This window comes from Crocodylus porosus, unplaced genomic scaffold (genome assembly GCF_001723895.1).
Source record: "Crocodylus porosus isolate Cpor-Errol unplaced genomic scaffold, CroPor_comp1, whole genome shotgun sequence".
Lineage (NCBI taxonomy): Eukaryota > Metazoa > Chordata > Crocodylia > Crocodylidae > Crocodylus > Crocodylus porosus.
In genome coordinates, this window is record NW_017728922.1 from 1,541,735 (window position 1) to 1,559,813 (window position 18,079).

Below are 18,079 nucleotides of genomic sequence, written 5' to 3' on the forward strand. Positions count from 1 at the left end.
CACCCCGCGCCCCGGCCCGGCCCGGCCCGCCCCCCGCGGTCCCGGTCCCGGTCGGTCAGCCGTAGTGGTAGACGAAGTCGTAGGTGCTGGGCTCGCGGGGCACGGGCGGCGGCGCCTCGGGCACGGGCACGTTCTCCAGGTCCAGCAGCCGCAGCTTCATCTCCATGCTGAGCAGCGTGTCCAGGTCGCTGCGCGTCAGCTCGCTGCTCATGTCGCGGCCCAGCAGCGCGTTCAGCCCGTCCGTCCAGATGCAGTACTGCGGGGCACGGGGAACGGCGGTCAGCCCCTCCGGCCAGGGGCGCTACTGCGGGGCAGACCGGGAACTGGGGCTGGGGAACCCGCGGTCAGACGCAGCACTGCGAGGCACGGGGGTCAGCACCGCGCTCAGCCCTGCACTGCAGCACAGGGAACCGCATTCAGCCCCTCCGTCCAGCTGCGGGAGGGCAGGGAGCAGAGCCGGCCGCAGGCCCCGAGGCTGAGCACAGCGCTCTGCTGCAGAGGCACTAAGCCCTGGGCCAGCAGGGCCGGCCGGGGAGTGCAGGGGGCTCTGGCTACAAGGATAACGGATCCTTGCCAAGCTGCTTTATTCTCCTGCTCTTCCCCCGTGCTGAGGCCTTGGGTTTCTGTAACCACCCCTGGCCTCTGCAGGGAAGGGGGCAGTAAGCAGAGAACAGGAGGATGCTGAAAATAGGTGCAGCGGAGAACAGCTGGTTCCTCTCAGGCTCCAGCATCTGGGCACGCTCCGAACCAGGCTCCTCAGGACTCACCTCATACTTGTTAGGTGCAATGAAGTTCAAGGTCTCATCAGGATCATACAATATGGAGAAGGCCAATTCTAGCACTTCCTGCAGGGAGAGGAGGCTTTTCACTCAGCAGCTGGATAGCAGCAGAACCCTTCCTTGCCCCCAGCCCAAATCCACTATAGCCCTGGGCCCCTCCAGGACAAACCAGTGCTGCAGCAGTCCCAGGCAGGTGGTGCTGGCACCCTGCCTGGCTGCGTCTCAGAGTAAAGCAGCAGAGCCAGGGTCCCAGATTTGGGCTGGCACCATCGGTAAAGGCTCCCATGCTTCAGCTGCCTTCATGCCCCACAAGCAGCGTGGGCTCCCTCCTGGCAGAGGAGGGAGCAGTTACCTTGTTCTGCTTCAGGGCACTTTTCTCCTTCATGTGAGGACAGTCCTTCCCTGTGACAACGGCCTTGATGTCTGCAACTGGAACTAGAGGCAAAACGGGGAGAGTCGAGCAGGGCCCTGCTGGGGTGAAACACTTCCCTCACCCTTTTCTGCTACCTTCACTACAGGAGCCCCTGGGCCCAACCACACTGGTTTATTCATGTAGCCTGTGCCGTGGGAAGTATGGGGGTTGTGTAGGGGCCAGGGATTAAACCCAGATTCCCCAAGTCCCAACCACTGCCTTGGCCCCAAGACTCCTCCCCCATCCCAGCACTGGTGCCCAGCAGTCAGATGGCAGAGGATGGGGCGCTACAAGTCGTGCTCGGTACTCGGGAAGAATCACAACATACTTTTCTCCTGCAGGGACTCGAAGGTCACTTCGCCCTGGGCATTGTCTTCCAGGTCTCCATAGTGCAGGACCTTGTGGTTCAGAGCCAGGCGGCAGTACCAGAACCTCTCTGCAACACACGGGCACATGCAGCACGGGGTGAGCGGCACTCCTGACAAACCCCCTCGCACCAGCCCTGCAGGGCTGCCTGCCTGCTGACAGCAGGTGGAGGAGGCTGCGACTGACCATGCTGCAGCTGGCTGGGGTGGCATGCTGCACTGCAGCCAGGAAGGGGTGGCCACACAGCCCCAGGGGCAGTAGGTGTGGTTCAGGACCTTGCAGCTGGGTGGCAGGGGGCCGGTAATAGCTATTTTACCTTGGCAAACAGCTACCCCAGGATGGAAGCAGCCAGACTGCACCCACACCCCTGCAGCTTGCACCTGGGGATGTTCACCCCTAATTTCCTCAAGTTTTCTATGATGGGTGAAGTCAGCACAGGTTAGGGACTTGCTGCATTTGTCCAATGCATTTTTCTCCACTGAAGTGACATTTTGTCTGTCCGCACCCTGCGACCCAGACTGCTGTTCCCTGGATGCACGTGCCTGGTCCCTCACAACTGGTGGGCCTGCAGAGTGACCCCAGCTGCCCAGAGCCCCTCTCCGGCAGTGCCACGTGGTCCTGCGCTGTATTAATGCCCACTCCCAGGCCTCAAGCCCCACCTTGTCTCCTACGGTTCCCAATTTTCCGGAAGCTGCTCCCCTCACACAGCCGGTTCAGACGCTGCTGCTTTATCAGCTCCAGGATCTCAGGCTGGATTTTCTCCCTCAGTTCCCTGAAGAAAAGACGGTGGCGTGAGCAGGACACAAGCACAGAGGCCGGCAGCCACAGTCACGTGCCTGGGCACGGAGGCAGCACCCCCTGAGGTGCTCACACGATGGGCGGTGATTGGAAGTCGTCCTGGCTCATCCTCTCGGACTGCCGTAGCCGCAGAATCTCCGAGTAACTCAGGCTGCGCAGCTTGCTCTTGAACTGGTCCAGGGAGTTGGGCTTGGAGGGCAGAGCTCGGGTGATCTGCTCCCGTACCACCTGCATCACCTGGTGGGAGGGAAGAGGTGCGTCGCCTTCCTGTGGCCCAGCAGCTGATCTCTACCAAGGGGCTTGCGCAGGGAAGGCAGGACCTCAGGCCAACCCACATGCACTCTGCAGGCTCAGGAAGGGGGAAGCAGCACCAATCCTAGCCAAGCCACCCTCCTGCACCAGTATCTGCATCACAGCCCACCCATGACTTGGCCCCACACCCCGCTGGCAGCTGAGGCCGTCTGCGCGCAAGTGTCCCCCTGTGCCAGCCCTAGCAGGTGCCCATCACTGACCTTGTTGAAATCCTCTGCTGTTGCTCTCATCTCCTTCCAGGTCTTGTTCAGCAGCTGGATGCAGATGGCAAAGAGCTCCTCAAATGCTCGGTCGTGGGTGAAGAACATGGGGTGGTAGTCGTTCCGGCCCTCGTTGGCTGCAGGGAGACATGGGGACTAACTGTATGAGTGTCCCGGGCAGGGGGTGCTGGAATTCATGAGGGAGCAAGCGCAAGGGGCAGCTACTCCGTCCTGGGATACAAGACACAAGCCTGACCCTGGGGGCCTGGCTCAGGGGGTCCCTCAGCTGGCAAGGAACAGGATCGTCTGCTTGCTGTGCAGCCCAGTCTTGATGGTCAGTCTCCACCTGCACCTGGTGGCACAGGGCTCTGCTACTGCTGCTGCCCCTTGGCTGTGCCCCAGGAATGCTGCTGGGGTCTCCTAACTGTACTGCTGAGAGATGCAGCCCCATGCAGCACTGCCCCAGGCTCCACAGCACATAGACATGGTCCTGGGTCTCCATGGATGACAGCATGCACAGCTCCAGGCTCATGGCTCTGGGACCAGGAAGGGTGCTCTGTGTACTGTTCTGGGGAGGGGACAGGAGATGAGCTCTAGCCCCGAATACAGTGCCTGGGGGCTGGTGGTGCAGGGCAGGAGGCACTTACGGAGTTCCCCGACTTGCAGGATCTCGCACAGCATCTTGGTGAGCTCAATGGCGCTACGCCCAAATGGGCACTCATGTTTGTCCTCCCGGCTGCTGTTCTCCAGGACAATCTGGGGAAGAGGGTGTGATCAGCAGCCAGTGGGGGAGGAGGGGAGGGGAGCTGCAGGTGGCTTCCACCCCTCTTACCCTGATGTAGGTGTCCTGATGGAACTTGGCCAAGTAGAGCATGTTGTCCAAGGCCAGCATCCCTGGGGGCGTCTGGGTGAAGTCCGTGGCTGGATTGATGTGATTCTGTAGATACAGGTTAGTGCCAGGGTCTCCCTAGAGAGCCTTTGAATGCACCCACAGCTGCCTGCCACAGGACCCCTGCAACTTTCCTATATCCACCGGAAAGGAGCCAGCCCAGCAGAGCACACACAAATGCCCACCCCCCTATCAATTCTCCTTGATGCTTCACTGCTTCTGTGGCTCTGTACAGAATCATATGTACAACTCACACACAAGACCCTGGGTCCTCTGATGGGATCCTCATGCACCACACACAGGAGAGTACAGCTCAGACCCTGGCAGCGAGCCCACAACAATCAGGTCCAAGAACCCATCTCATCTGAGCTCCTTTCAGGAGACATCCTTGCCCAGGGTATGGAAACGGGGATATGTGATGTGCTGCAGTCAGCAGCCTCCTCCCGTAGCCCTGCCCTCAGATGGGGACCTCTGTTACTGTGTGCACAGCAGTTGGCAATGCCCCCAGATACGTACAGTGAATCCCAGCATCTTGTAGTCCTTGGTGTACATGGCTTTGCGTTTCTCTGTCCCGCCCCCTGGGACAGTGTTGCTGTCAGACTCAGCATCAAAAGCAATTCTCCTCAGCTCAAAGATGATGTCTCTCTGTGCCTGAGGAGCAGAGGAAGTGTGTCAGTGGTGACACTGGCAATGTTTTTCTGCGCCAGCATGCTGTCCCAAGGGCCCACATTCTGCGCACCCAGGGAAGATGCTAGGAGTGCCAGCGTCTACCCTCGTTGTGGAGGAGGGACAGCTTGTGAAGCCCAGGGAAATCCACCCTCCCTTCTAGAATCCACTGAAGCTTCCCAACCTGATCATTAGGGTCCATTTTGGTCATCATCCGCTCCTCCAGGAGGTTAAAGGTCAGCACCTGCAGCACATACAGCTGATGCGCCATCTCAGTTTTGATCGGGCGGTTTCCTCGGATCACGTGCTGCAACAATTGAGGGCAGGGGTGTGAGTGAACACAGCAAAAAATACACTGCTCCCTGCTGTGCGCGGCAGGGCATGCCAGGCTGCTGCCCCTTCGGGGGGGCAGGGATCCAGCACTACCAGCTGCCCACACAGTAGCTGCTTTCAGTCAAGAGCAAACCCTTGCCAGGAGGAGGAAACACCAAGAGCTCTCCCCTCTCCACAGCAAGTGGCATTGGTTCCACTCTCCACAGGCAAAAACTACCACAAATGCCCTCAGGGCAGCAGGATTTATGTTCAGCATAAACCAGGCTCAATTCAGCAAGGGCTGGGAGCTACTGGCGCCCACTCACATTTAGGATGATGGACCTCAGGTGCTTCTGGGCAAACGCATTGGCCATTTCCTGTCAGGAATTCAGAGAAAAGGAATATGAGCAGAACACAAAACCCAAGCCTGCCTCTTGTGGGAAGGGAGAGAAAGCTGAGCAACATGGGTCAGCAATGTGGATCACTGCACTGGAAGCAGCCAGTGCAGCATGGCTCACCCCCAGCCTAGGAGGGCATGCTCTGGGTGGTCTGGGGAGGGAGCTCAGGCTGGCTGCTTCCTGCCTGTGTTGGAGCTTTGGCTGTGGGGAACACACCATGGGTGACAAACAAGACCGTGCCAGTAGCCTGTCAGCTGGGGAGGCACACTCCGACTCATGCACGGTTGCACGTGGCTGTAGGTCTCCCAGGAAAAGAACAGCCCATCTGCACTGGGTATGTACACCTGGCAGCCCAAGCACAATGACACCAGCTCCCACCACCCCCCGACAGCAGCTTTTTGCTCTCATAACTCTCCCTCCGGGCCCGCGTGTCTCTTGCCTCAGCCCCAAAGGCAATTCCTTAGGGCAGCATCTAAGCATTGCACACTGAGCATGTCCCTTGTTCCAAGGTGGACACGAGCCTGCCACAAAGCTGCGTCTGGGAGCAGCAAGCCAGTGGAGGAGAGCACCGGGCAGCCCTGTCTGCACTGTGGGGGGGAGCTGCGCCAGTGCTAATGGGCTTGGGGAAGATTTGGTGAGGTTGCTGGCACAGGCAAGGCCTGGCAGGGGATTCACAATATGCGAGGACAGACATGCTGCACCAGCTGCCAGCTGGAAGGAGCCTGGCAGAACTGCCCGTTTGAGACCCCCTGCACTCTGAGGCTGGGCATGCCCAGAACCAGAGGTGAATGCACCCCCTGCCCCCGTCACAGGTGCTGCCACATGGCCACACCATCCTGAGCAGCCCAGCACTGTCCCAGCTACCTGGCCCCTCAATACAGCCCAGCTTGTGCCAGGCTGCACAGGGAGCATGACAGAATGCGCGTGGCAGCAGGCACCCGGGGGCTCTAATCACACTTCTGGGAACACACTGCTGAAGAGAGGAACCCCTATGAGAAACCCAAGTGATGTACTGGCTTCTAGCCAGCCCGTGTCAGGGTGTGAGCTCAGCAGGATTCACAGGCCAGCTATGGCCAGAATGAGCAAGCATTTGGGTAAGTGACACCTAAACCAGCACCAGCAAGCTGCAGGAAGCGGTTCACAAACTGACACTCTGCCTGATGATGAGTCAGTCTGGTTTCCTTTTATTTACAACTCTCCTGTCAGTAGCACCTATGAACTCTGGTCAGAGACCAGGGCCCCAGCTGCACTCAGTGCTAAACATACAGATGTATGGGTGTCCCTGCTGCAAAGAGCTTGCAGCCTCTACACAGGAGGAGACAACAAGCAGCCAAAGCAGATAAACAGTGGGACAGATGGGAGACAGCAAGACAATCCAGACACACACAGTAGTAGAAGCATGAGCACACATGCTGCCTAGCTGCAGCCAAGCAGTATCTTCCCAAACACCCAGGCTCAGCATTACGGGACACTTCACTGGTGGCTGTGCTTTTGGGATGGGAGGCCCAGGAAAAATGAAGCAGCCATTAAGGATCCCACTGGGAATTTGACGAGGTGCGTGTTGAAGCCTAGTGCCCCCGCAGAATTCCTACCCAGGTAGTTATGTCCTTCCTCCTGAGCCTTCCACCTGAGGTGCCAAATTCATCCGCTTTCTCTGCTGGGATCTTGCCTGGGGTTTGTAGACTCCACAGGGCCCACCTGAGAGGGGGGTCTCATGTTGAGCAGGCACAAAGACCCCTCTACTGCTATGAAGTCTGCAAAGCCCCCAGGAGCCTCCAGCTGGAATGCTTCAGTACATGGCATGCAGAGAGGGAAGCCTACAGCTCCTTGCAAGGCAGCTCCCCACAGAGCAGCCAACATGCAGCATGGCCCAACCAGGTAGGACCCAGGCTACAGTCCTAAGCCCACATGGGAAGGGTTTAAATCTGCTGTACACTGAAGGAGTGGTGGCACAGGCTCCACTGCAGACAGCTCAGGATGCCTGGCCTGTTTCTGTGGAATGGGCTCGATTTGAACATCAGTTTAGCTGAATGGCTTTTACACCAGCCTGGAAGCTTTCCAAAGCGAAGAACCCTTTACAGAACATTACTGTCAGCAGTCTGTGGGCCGGCTAATGCCACTGGGCCTCCGGCACCTCCCCAGGCCCATCCGCCCCCTCCGTCCCTGATAGTCCCCCACCCCTGTGCTCCAAATCTCTGGCCCTAGGAGACTGAACCAAAGAAAAAACTTTCTATTATGTGCCTACAGCTAAGCAAGTGCCTGACCCAACCCCGGCTTGGAGTTACTTACAGTGACAGGCAGGTCTAGCGGGTTAAGGAGCTTGTCCTGCTGGCAGAAAGCAAAAGGCACAAAGCAGATAGAGAATTTAGCTCAGAGCCCAGAGAAAGGGGTACAAACAGGGCCCCAGAGGACAAAGGTTCACAGAACAAAGCTACAGGAAGCAGACATATGCACACACCAGGCCTCCCCTCAGGGTGCCCATGCAAGCAGGAGTCCTGCTTATACATGTGGGCTCTGTGGGGCCCTCATAAGGCGCATGCACACAGAAAACATCCACCATGGAGGGAGACCCTGAGACTGCTGTGGCTCCCTCTTCCCCAGCCCGGGGTGCTGTCCTGCCTTCCTGCTGGGGCTGCGCCTCCACAGGCCTGGCACACTGCCCCTGCGCAGCCCTAGTCCTGTGCTGGACACCCCCTGCCATCGCTCCTCTGGAAACTGCTGAACTCAACCCCAGTGCTGCCCTGTGGATGCACATCCTGCAAGGACTGACAGATCTGGGCAGGGCTTGGGCACCCTTGCCAGGGCAGGGGTGGTTCTCTAGTGCTGCAGGTGCAGATGTGCAGTCTGCCATTAACCCAGGCCAGAGGTTGGCTAGAGAGTGGGCACAGACCTGTCTCTTGTCCTCCGGTGCCTTCAGGAAGAGGGCGTTGATCAGGGCAATGGCATAAGTCTGAATCTCCTGATTTGAGCTGCAGGGGCACAAAGATGGAAAAGCAGAGGTGAACATGGCTGAAGCATGCAGAGCAGATGGGGGACAGGCTGTTACCTGGGCTGTCTCTCACACTCTGGGACCTGTGGAAGCACTTCTGCCTGCAGCTTCCCTACCCTGCCTAGGGAGAAGGGACCCAGGCATGTTTACTAGCAAATCACCAAACTACTCAGAGCTGCAGAGACCAGGCACAGAGATGTTGCTCTGGCCAGAGGCAACAGACTTTGACTGGCTAGGGAGCATGTCCACGTTGCAGTCTGTAGTTCAGTGCAGTGCAGAACCTCCTGGATAGCACGGGTCCTGGGAGAAGCCTGGCTGGAGCTGCACAATCTCACTACTGGCCAGTTTATCCTGCTGAGAAGCTGGATGCCACAGCTCAATGATTTCTGATGCCCAAGTCAAGTTGGGTCTCCCTCCTCCCCTGCAGCCTACAGCAGAAACATAGCCAGGGAATGGTAAGCAAAGGAGTCTGGCTGTCTCCTTAAATGCTCACCCTTGGTTTTCTTCATCTTGGCAAAACCCCAAAACATTCCCCATTCTCAGAAGCTGTTGATAGTTCTGTACTTCCTTCTCATTTTGCAGCCTTCTACTGCTAATGAAGAGGCTTTGTACCACAGTTTTCTAATTGTAAAATCTCTGGTTTTCAGAGCAGTTTTCTCCTGAGAAGTTCACACATGAAGCTGCACTTCATTTGGTCCTTCCTTATCCTGTGCCATCAGAACACCACACACAGGGTACGGAGATCAATAAGCTAACATCCTGCACTAGGTCTGCAACCACCCCCCAACCTTTCTACAGCCCCAAGGCCAGACATGTGAAATGCTTTAAACAGGCTGTGGTCCTCCTTCAGGGTTTTCAGTGACAAGACGCTTCTGGATATGTCTTTTGGATCCAGTGATTCAAAAGAAGATTAAATGTCTTCAGAAACTACCTGCAAGTGCATGGGTACAAACATAGAGGGGATGTGATGTTCACAGCTAACTCGTTTGCGGTGCGGGCACTACTGAGAGGTGACATTTGCTGGCATGACAAGCACATAGCTTTAGTCAGCCACATCTAAACAGATGATGGATCACTACTGATACAGTCAGAAGATGAAAGGGAGAGGTGCTGAGTGCCATGTGACTTTCCAGGATAGCCAGTGCTGCTGACTGGACAGAGCTTGGCAAGAAAATGTGTCAACAGTGTGCCAGGCAGCCACCATTCTGAAATGACCCTCCAGAGACCCAGAAGGAGACTGCAGCCTGTGGTCCCAGCTGTACACACAGGCAGGGTCCTACATAGCTGAAGTCCCCTGATTTCCACAGGGCTCTGCTCAAATGGATCCTCCAGCTGCAGGACAGGGGACTGTGCAATTAAATTATTTCACAACTACCCTGGGGCATCCAAGTGCAAGCACAAGAAGACACAGGGCTGGAGGGAACCTCCTGAACCACTGAGTCCTGCCCCTGCCATAGCGGGCACCAGGCCAGACAATTCCATTCATAAGCTGCACCATCTCCAGTGTAAAACTATTCAGATTCTATGGAGACCTTGCTGCTCTGATGCTTAGAAATCATCTTCTAATTTCCATTCTGGATTTACTTGTAGCCAGTTAATATTCATTTGCCTTCCTTTGCCCCGATCAGCCTCAGTGTCGTTCTCTACACCTGCACCATTCTGATTCATCCTTGAACACGTGGGACCAGAACTGTACCCAGGATTCCAGGGCCTTGTCCGATGGCATTTGTACTTCTGTCTCCAGTGGAAACACCTTGCCTGACATCCTGGGATTGCATTTGTCTTTTCCATGGCAACATCATTTTGGCAGTTCAGGGTCAACTTTCAAATAAATAATACTCCTGGGTGTCGCTCTTCCCCTGCCGTTTCCACCTGATGAGCTGCTCTAAGCTTACAGCAGAAATTCTTGTTAGCCCTTAAGCACATGACCTTCCAGTCTGAGGACTCGAGTAATGGAAATGGGCTGAAACGGAATTGTTCAAGGTCATCCAGCTCTTCCTCTGTCATAGTCCTATTTTTCTCTGGACTGATGATACCAGCTTTGTCTCATCAGCAAAGTTTGGAAGTATACTCCTACTTCTTGAGCCATGACCATTAATGAAAATGTTCTAGAAGAGGAAGCTCATCACACATCTAACTGGCCTTAAGGTACTTTACTTCTCAGGCATTTTAATTCTGAAAGCACAGAAGCACTCTCCCTGACCGCGAATAGTAGTACTCCATGGCAACTGGCTGGTGAGTTTTAATCCTGGATCATGATTATTATGTTTAATGCATTGCATTATGAAATATGAATATGTTACTAGCAATATTTGCATGTATACAAAGAGTTTATAAATTTGAACCTCACTAATGGACTGAGGATCTAAACAGCTTTCCATTAACAATAAAGCTGTTTTGTTCCATGGCGACAGGTTTGGTGCCGTTTTGGATTTAAGTGAAAAGTTTGGAATAAAAATCCAGTTTGGCTCCCCAGTCGTGAACACACTTATGCATCTGAATAACATTAAACACATGATTAATGCAGCTGAAGTCAATGATTCTAGTCACAGGAGTACAATTACTCACGTGCTTAAGTGCTTTCAGAACAGAAGCTTTAATTCCCCGGTATCTCCCTTCCTGCTTTTCAGCAGATTTGTGAAGCTCAGATCAGATGCCCTACCAGTGACATCTAGGATGGCATTTTTATCAATTTTAAATGACGACACATGTTCAAATAAAGCAGAGATCTGCAAAGCAGGTACAAATAGTTCTGCCCAAGATGGACAAATACTCACACCTGGAGGTGCGAGATGAGCTGACCCACGGTAATCTCCTCTGCTATCTTCTGGTACAGAGTATGGCTGTTCAGCACCATGCTTTCCAGAATGGCTAGCGACCGCTGGAGAATGGAGACGTCCAGTGTGGGCTGACTGACGTACCCTGCAATCTAAAGACCAGCAGGTCAGCACAGGCCCACCCTGAAGCCAAGCTGGAGTGCTTCAATGCCAGCAGCCAGAAAGGGCAGGGCCCAGTGGGCTGGGGTGAGAGACACCCTGAACTCTCAACATGAGCACCACGTCATGCTGCATCCAGCTGCACACAGACTCCAACTGTGGGGCCAAGCAGCAGCGAGATCTCTTATCCCTTCTGACTCTGAATGCAACCTGCCACAGAGATATTTCCCTCGGGCCTTTTCCACCAGGGACCAGTTGGAGCTACACACACATTCCTTCCATGTGCTGCCATCTTGTGCCCTTCTCCCACTGAACACTCCCCTGACATCCACACTCTGCTCCATTCCACCTCCTGCCTGATGACATGTTGGTATCCTCCTGATACACTGTGTCCTGTGTCTCCCACGAGCCACACCCATGTCATCTCTTTTCCACCATGGCTCTGCACCAGTCCTGGCTCTACCCTTCCACCTGCCACACTGCAGCAAACCCTGCTCCCCGCCCCCTAGGCCACCCCTCTGCTGCTCACACAAGCGCCGCCCCCCCCCCCCAATCTCCTGCTGGGGCCTCACCTGCTTGATGAACGTTATGGAGACCATGTCCCAGGAGACGATGCCATGGTCCATGAGCTCTAGGAAGGCTGTCAGAGTGAATGCCAGCATCTCACTGTAGCTGGGAGAAGGGAGGGAGTACAGCTAGGGATGAGGCAACCCAATGCTATTAACAGGAGAAGCACTGCTCTTGCAAATGGGTGAGATAAGTCTCTCTCAGAAAACTACAGGACAACGCACTTGTTCATCCTGTTCCACACCCTTCCCCGCCTTGAGGGTCCATTCCCCTGCCCTGTGCCAAGGTGTCAGAACCTGCCAGGGAACATGGCCTTTATGTGGCTCTTGTGTGATGTGCTGCAAGTACCAAGCAATACTGGTAGTCAGCAATAAGCCCAATGTACCTTCACTCTCCCCCTGCACTGCCAGTCCCCACACTGCCCATCTGAGCTGCTCCAGTCATGCCAGAAGGTACCTGCTCAGCCTGAAAAACATGCTGAACTGTTCTGTTTCAGGCAGGATCCCCCAGCCATGAGACCTGCTGTGCAGATACCTGCTGCATCCCAAGCTGCTTTAAAGAGGTAAACAGCCAGCAGGAGTTGAGGCAAAGGAGTTGAGCTTGGGCTAAAAATGGCTATGGCTGTGTCACCCCCACCAGCCTGCCTGGGATGAGCCCCTGACCATCCTGCTACTGGACCTCATTATCCTGTTCCTGACAGCTGCTCTGTCCTGTCTGAGACAAGGGGGCAGCTGGGGACAGGAAACAACCATTGCCAAATCTCCACTTGGTTCAGCAGGGTCCCGATCAACAGCAAGACCACAGACTAGAGCTTTGGCCATCACAGTCCCCTCATGTGTCCTCTCACCTTCCTGCTCTCTCTCTCTCCTCATCCCCGTCCTTCTCTTCCTGATATCTGTTTAGCAAGTCTGGCTTCACCAACCAGGAAAATTGCTGTGAACCTGATTAATGCCATAACCATGCGCAAGTCTGCCAGGTGCCCTTGTAGCTAGTACAAGAGTGAAATGGGCCCATGCTCTCCCCCCAACCAGACTGCAGAGAGAAAATTCTTCCGGTCAGAAGCTGCAACATGTTGTTCTTTCCCCCTAATTTGTGCCAGGTGGCCTTGCCTTGCTGAAACTGGATCCTGCTCTGTTCTGTATTTAAGGCAAGACCAGACAGGACGATTTCCTGCTGACTTCCCCAACCAGAACATTTGACACCATCTTTTAACAACATCTAATGACGAGGAGGAAATGAATTTTATCCCAGAAGACTTGAAAAGGGAAGAGAAGTGGCCGCAACTCCTAAACAAGGGTTAACTTTGCTATTTGGAGTGCCCAAAGCTGCAACTGTCTCCTTTGTCCTGGGTGTTAATAACAGGTGATGCTATTTTTAAGGCAGCTGTGACATTGGCAGCTGCCAACAAGAGCTAGATGCGGAAGCTCAGCCACAATTAACCATTTGTGGTGTCATGCTATGCTTACTGGGACAGGAGCTTGGTGCCGCTCTCCACCAGACGTGTCAGCACTGTGATGCCCTCCATGTTGATGAACTCTGTGGCAAAGGTCCCGTCTGCAGACAGCTTTGCCAGCTCCTTCATAGCATCCAGTCGGGCCTCCATGCTGTGTGACTGGATCCTCTCCATCAGCTGGCGAGCTGCCCTGGACTGGAAACAAGAGGGACCTGGCTGGTCACTCACTGGTCACCCGCAGCTGAACACCAACAGTTGCACAAGTCTGAAGCTAGGCAGAGGGAACATACCAGGGCCAGAGAGCTACTGGCTCTGACAGAATTGAAGCAGCTGTCCAGCTGCACCTAGCTGGACTTGGAGCTACTGACAGCTTGCGGTAACCATGGCTAAGGGCAGATGTGTCAGTGTTTCTTTCCAATGCTGGATGAACTGCCCATTTCCCTTCCATGGACCCTGCATGAGGTATGGGGGGGGAGAGGGCAGCTAGAGAGGAGGAAGGTGCAGTCACTGAAACCATAAGGTTAAAGACATGCAGGGCCCACCAACCTGTCTTTGCTCCAAAGGAAAATCTCTAAGGCTTCTCATGCATTCACCGCCTGGGAAACATGATGCCTGGGAGGCTAGAGGCAGTTGCGGGGGAAGCTTCATGGGCTATCCAGGGAGACAGCCCAATGGGTCAAGTTGCCCGAAGCTACTGAGAAGTGGTGTTCCCTACCAGGCTGAGCCCCTGCAGGGAGGCTACTGTCCATCTACAGCACACAGGGGTGCTTCCACCAGGGAGAGTGATAACAGGAGAACCGCACCCCATGGCAAGTGGCGCATGAGAGCACGACCCAGCAGTGTCAAGGCACCACAGTGGGCTCACAGGGCAAGGAAGACCCTGCACTGGGAAGGGGCTGAGCGGAGCAACGGATGCCAAAAGGCACGTACCGGGGAGACAGCCAGTTGCAGGATGGTCCCATTCTTGATGTCGCAGCGAGTCTGCAAGGGGGACAGAGAAGCCTCTGAGAAGCAGCAGCAGGCGGGGAGTGGAAATGCAGCCAGTCATGGGATACTTTGCTGCATGCATGCGGCAGAGGGGAAGGCTGAGTATCCCAGACAGGAACTGCACTGGCTCGCGGATGTCTCTCTGGTTAATGGACACAGAGGGGATGTCCCTCCCTTCCTCCCCTGGGAACCAGGACTGCAACTGCTTCAATATCCCCCCCAGCCCCCTCCCAAAAGCAGCCAGGCACAGCCCATCACTGACCTGCTCCGTGATGTATAGCTGGGGCCCGTCGGCATATCGCAGTGTGTAGTACTCAGGGTTTGGTAGCGACCACCTGGGGGAGAGGAACGACACGTGGAGCCCTGCATTTGCCTGGAGCAGCCTTTTTCTAGGCCCGGGGCAGGAGCAGGAGCTTGACTGGGGTGGGTGGAACAGAGGCTTGGAGAAAAGCCCTGAGGAGACACTCTGACTCTGGAGAGAATCCCTGGGTCCCAGTTTGATCAGGGCTGGGAGCTGGGCGAGAGTCTGGTGTGGCTAGGCTACCCACATGCAAATCCCAGAAAGTCAGGACACTGCCCCCCCCAGTGCTCTCTCAAGTCAGCAGGGGTAGGGCTGTGTGCCGGGCAGGCAGTGGTGTCTGCCTGCCTGCAAGGGGCTCTGTGCTGGTCTGATTCCTGGCCAGATAGCATCCTGCACCCCCGCATTTCTGGGACTCCCATTAGGATATTCATCCAGCCGGCTGCGACCAGCCTTTGAAATCCAGGATTGCCCTGGCTAAACCGGGACATAAGGTCATCATGCTAGACATGACCTGTGCTGCGAGCCAGGCCCTTGCTCCAGACGGCAAGACAGGCTGCAGGGCCAGAGTATTAGGTGCTAGGTCCACTTCCCAGGAACCAGCACTGATGCTGCTGGAGCCCTAGCCAGTGCATAGCCAGGCTGGAAAGCCTGGAAGAAGGCAGCCACGTGGTGCCTGCAGCACGGCTGTAGTGTGAGGGAAAAGGCTTCCCAGTGAGGCCTGCTAGGGTGACTGGTTCCCATGGCAGGTCCCGAGATCCAGACTCACCCATCACAGACCTCCTTGATGATGGATGCCAGGGGCCTTTTCTGGAAGAGAGAGAGCACACTCAGTAGTGATGTTTCCCTGGCCAGAAAAGCCTGCCCGACACTACGCCCCAACCCTGCACCACAGTGCTGCCTGGCTCTGTAAGCGCCAGCCCCAGCTCTTACCTGATCTATCTCCAGTAGCTGGGCATTGGCTCCAGGCCACTCGACCGCCACTTTCACAATGTCTGAGGGTGGCGGCATTGTCCCAGCCTACTCCAGCTCTGCCTGGACGTGGGAGAGCATCTACCTGTGAGAGGGGAGCAGGTGAGCAGCTCCCTACAAGCTCTTTGGGTTCTTATACTGCACCATCACTGTGGCCCAAGCACCTGCCAGGGAAGCAAGCCACAACAGGGTGGGCTGGACTGCTGGACAGGAGACCTCAGCTGGGCAGTCACCTCCTGCTGCCCTGCCCAGCGCTCCCCCACCCCCATACTCTAGCCCAGTATGTTCATTCCCCACCCCAAACACCTTTGCCTCTTCCCTGGAAGCCACTCCGCCCCTTTGCCACCAGGGCTGCCCAGACTGGAGTGGGGCACCCAGGGCAAACACCTCCCTCTGACTCGGTCTGCTGCAACACAAGCTCCTGGCAGCACAAAGGGGCCCAAGCGCTCTGACAGGTACACAGCAACATCCAACGTGTGCCTGCCACATCCAGCTGTGACACCAGCAAGCGCAGCCCCTTCCCCAGGACTGAGCACTGTGTACCGTCCGCGTACCCTCGCCTGCGCTGAGGTGGTGCTGCCTGGCTCCCCTCTTCCCAGCCTGTGATGCATTTGCTTCTGCAGGCAGGGGTTTGCCTTGATCCCTCAGGGCTGTGGTCACAAACCACCAGGGGAGATGGGAAGTCCCCTCACCTCTCAGGCTGGGGGATTTCAAGCACCTTAAGTGAGATCAGAAAGGTCTTCCTCCATGGACCCTTGCCAGGGCTCCATCTGCAGTCTAGGAATACCCCTCCTAGCAGATGAGGCCTGGTGGTACGGAGTATAATTCCCCAGCCCCTCCATGGGGACAGGACCCAGGAGCAGCCCTCCCAAGAGTGAGTGGACAGAGGCAGTGTCAGCCCTGAGGAGCAGAACCTGACCCAGGTGCAGCATAAGGATGGAGAGCAGGGCTGGGACATGTAGCCTGGCAGGGCCGAGGGCTTTGCAGCCTCTGCAACTGGCAGAGGTCTAGAGAGTCTCCTAGGCGCTCACCCACCAGCAACTGGGAGAACTTCCCATTCCCAGGCAGATCACTGCATCCTCCCTGCCTCGCAGTTCCTCCAGGCACCTGGCTTATGCGTGCTCCCAAGGAAGAGGGAGCTTCACGCAAGTAGCTGTCCCTCCTGGGAAGCATGCGTGCCTGGGCAGTGCCGGAGATCTCTGCAGAGGTGCTGCAGGGCCACCACCGCTTCCTGTGATGGGCAACCACAGCCCCTGAGAGACAGCAAGGCAACCTAGTGCTGGCAGCGCTCCCTAACCTGCAGAAACAAGTGTCACCATGGGGAAGGGCAGGCCAGCCCAGAGCCCACTCTGGGAGGGCAGGGAGGTCTTTGTGTATGACCCCGAAGCTGTCAGCCTGTCCAGCCAACCTCCTCCTTGCAGATGGGACTAGCAGCACGAACTGCAAGTCTCCTGCTGGACCACGGAGCTCCAGAACTAGGACACGCTAGGCCTGGGCTTGTGGCTCTGTGCTGGTCACAACACCCTCTCGGCAGCACAGAGGCAGAGAGAGATCTTGGAGTCAGGATTGACTCCAGGATGAATATGAGTGGCCAATGGGACGAAGCAATAGGCAGAGCCAACGGCACCCTGTCATGCATCAACAGGGGCATCACTAACAGGTCCAAGGAGGTGATCTTCCCACTCTTTGCAGCACTGGTCAGGCTGCAGCTGGAGTACTGCGCCCAGGTCTGGGCGTCACACTTCAAGAGGAACGTGGAGAACCCGGAGAGGGTCCAGAGGAGGCCACTCGTATGGTTGAGGGCCTCCGTGGCCAGCCCTATGGGTAGAGGCTGAGGGACCTGAATCTCTTCAGTCTCCGCAAGAGGAGCCTGAGGGGGGATCTTGTGGCTGCCTACAACCTTATCAGGGGCCACCCACAGGAACTTGGGGCAAGTCTGTTCACCAGGGCCCCCCTTGGAGTCACCAGGAACAATGGCCACAAGCTGAGGGAGGATAGGTTTAGGTTGGATATTAGGAAGAACGACCTCATGGTAAGAGTGCCCGGAAGCCCCCTGGCTCACCAAGGGCGTCCAGGAATGCCTCCTTGCCAAAAAGGCGGCGGACACCCGGTGGAAGGGGGGTGCCGTCTCCAAAGAGGAGTATACCTCCTCTGCTCGGGCCCGTAAGGGGGCTGTCAGGAAAGCTAAGGCAGACATAGAGCTAGGACTAGCGTCCAAGATCAAGGATAATAAAAAGTCCTTTTTCAAATACATAGGGAGGATGAAGAAGGCACCGAGTAACGTGGGGCTCCTGCAAGGTACGCTGGGCAATCTGGTAGTTGCGCCAGAGGAGAAAGCGGAACTCTTTAACCAATTCTTCATGTCCGTTTTCTGGTGCAGGGACCGGGACTTCCCCGCTGGGATGCCAGACGGACTCGAGGGGAACGCCTCCAGACCCCAAGTTGGGGAGGACCGGGTTAGAGAGCTTCTGGAGGGGCTGGACATGTTCAAGTCAGCAGGTCCAGATGCTCTTCATCCATGGGTGTTGAGGGAGCTAGCTGGGGTTATTGCAGGGCCATTGACACAGCTCTACGAGCACTCGTGGTGCTCGCGCCAGGTGCCAGATGCCTGGAAGATAGCTAATGTGGTCCCCACATCTCCAAAAAAGGGAAGAGGGAGGACCCGGGCAACTATAGGCCTGTCAGTCTTACCTCTATCCTTGGGAAACTCTTTGAGAAGATCCTCAAGGAGCACATCTGTGATGG

At 56.0% G+C, this 18,079-nt stretch overlaps 1 protein-coding gene across 3 annotated transcripts in view; it reads right to left on the bottom strand.

The window, feature by feature from the left end:
* Positions 1 to 6: 6 nt before the first annotated feature.
* ELMO2 (engulfment and cell motility 2) overlaps positions 7 to 18,079 on the bottom strand; it is a 26,871-nt gene continuing 8,798 nt past the window's right edge. The window contains exons 1-22 of one of the 3 annotated variants that reach the window (XM_019539547.1): positions 15,889 to 16,779; positions 15,296 to 15,419; positions 15,132 to 15,172; positions 14,327 to 14,399; positions 14,008 to 14,058; positions 13,091 to 13,272; positions 11,630 to 11,729; positions 10,899 to 11,050; positions 8,023 to 8,101; positions 7,422 to 7,457; positions 5,061 to 5,111; positions 4,607 to 4,729; positions 4,273 to 4,407; positions 3,700 to 3,804; positions 3,515 to 3,623; positions 2,868 to 3,004; positions 2,429 to 2,592; positions 2,217 to 2,329; positions 1,520 to 1,627; positions 1,132 to 1,214; positions 768 to 845; positions 7 to 256 (exon numbers count right to left, since the gene is read on the bottom strand). In XM_019539547.1, the coding sequence (XP_019395092.1) occupies positions 56 to 256; positions 768 to 845; positions 1,132 to 1,214; positions 1,520 to 1,627; positions 2,217 to 2,329; positions 2,429 to 2,592; positions 2,868 to 3,004; positions 3,515 to 3,623; positions 3,700 to 3,804; positions 4,273 to 4,407; positions 4,607 to 4,729; positions 5,061 to 5,111; positions 7,422 to 7,457; positions 8,023 to 8,101; positions 10,899 to 11,050; positions 11,630 to 11,729; positions 13,091 to 13,272; positions 14,008 to 14,058; positions 14,327 to 14,399; positions 15,132 to 15,172; positions 15,296 to 15,373 (2,199 nt within the window). In that variant the 5' untranslated portion in view covers positions 15,374 to 15,419; positions 15,889 to 16,779 and the 3' untranslated portion in view covers positions 7 to 55. Of the gene's footprint in view, positions 257 to 767; positions 846 to 1,131; positions 1,215 to 1,519; positions 1,628 to 2,216; positions 2,330 to 2,428; positions 2,593 to 2,867; positions 3,005 to 3,514; positions 3,624 to 3,699; positions 3,805 to 4,272; positions 4,408 to 4,606; positions 4,730 to 5,060; positions 5,112 to 7,421; positions 7,458 to 8,022; positions 8,102 to 10,898; positions 11,051 to 11,629; positions 11,730 to 13,090; positions 13,273 to 14,007; positions 14,059 to 14,326; positions 14,400 to 15,131; positions 15,173 to 15,295; positions 15,420 to 15,888; positions 16,780 to 18,079 lie in introns of those variants that run through there. The other 2 variants (XM_019539546.1, XM_019539548.1) reach the window with 2 other exon arrangements.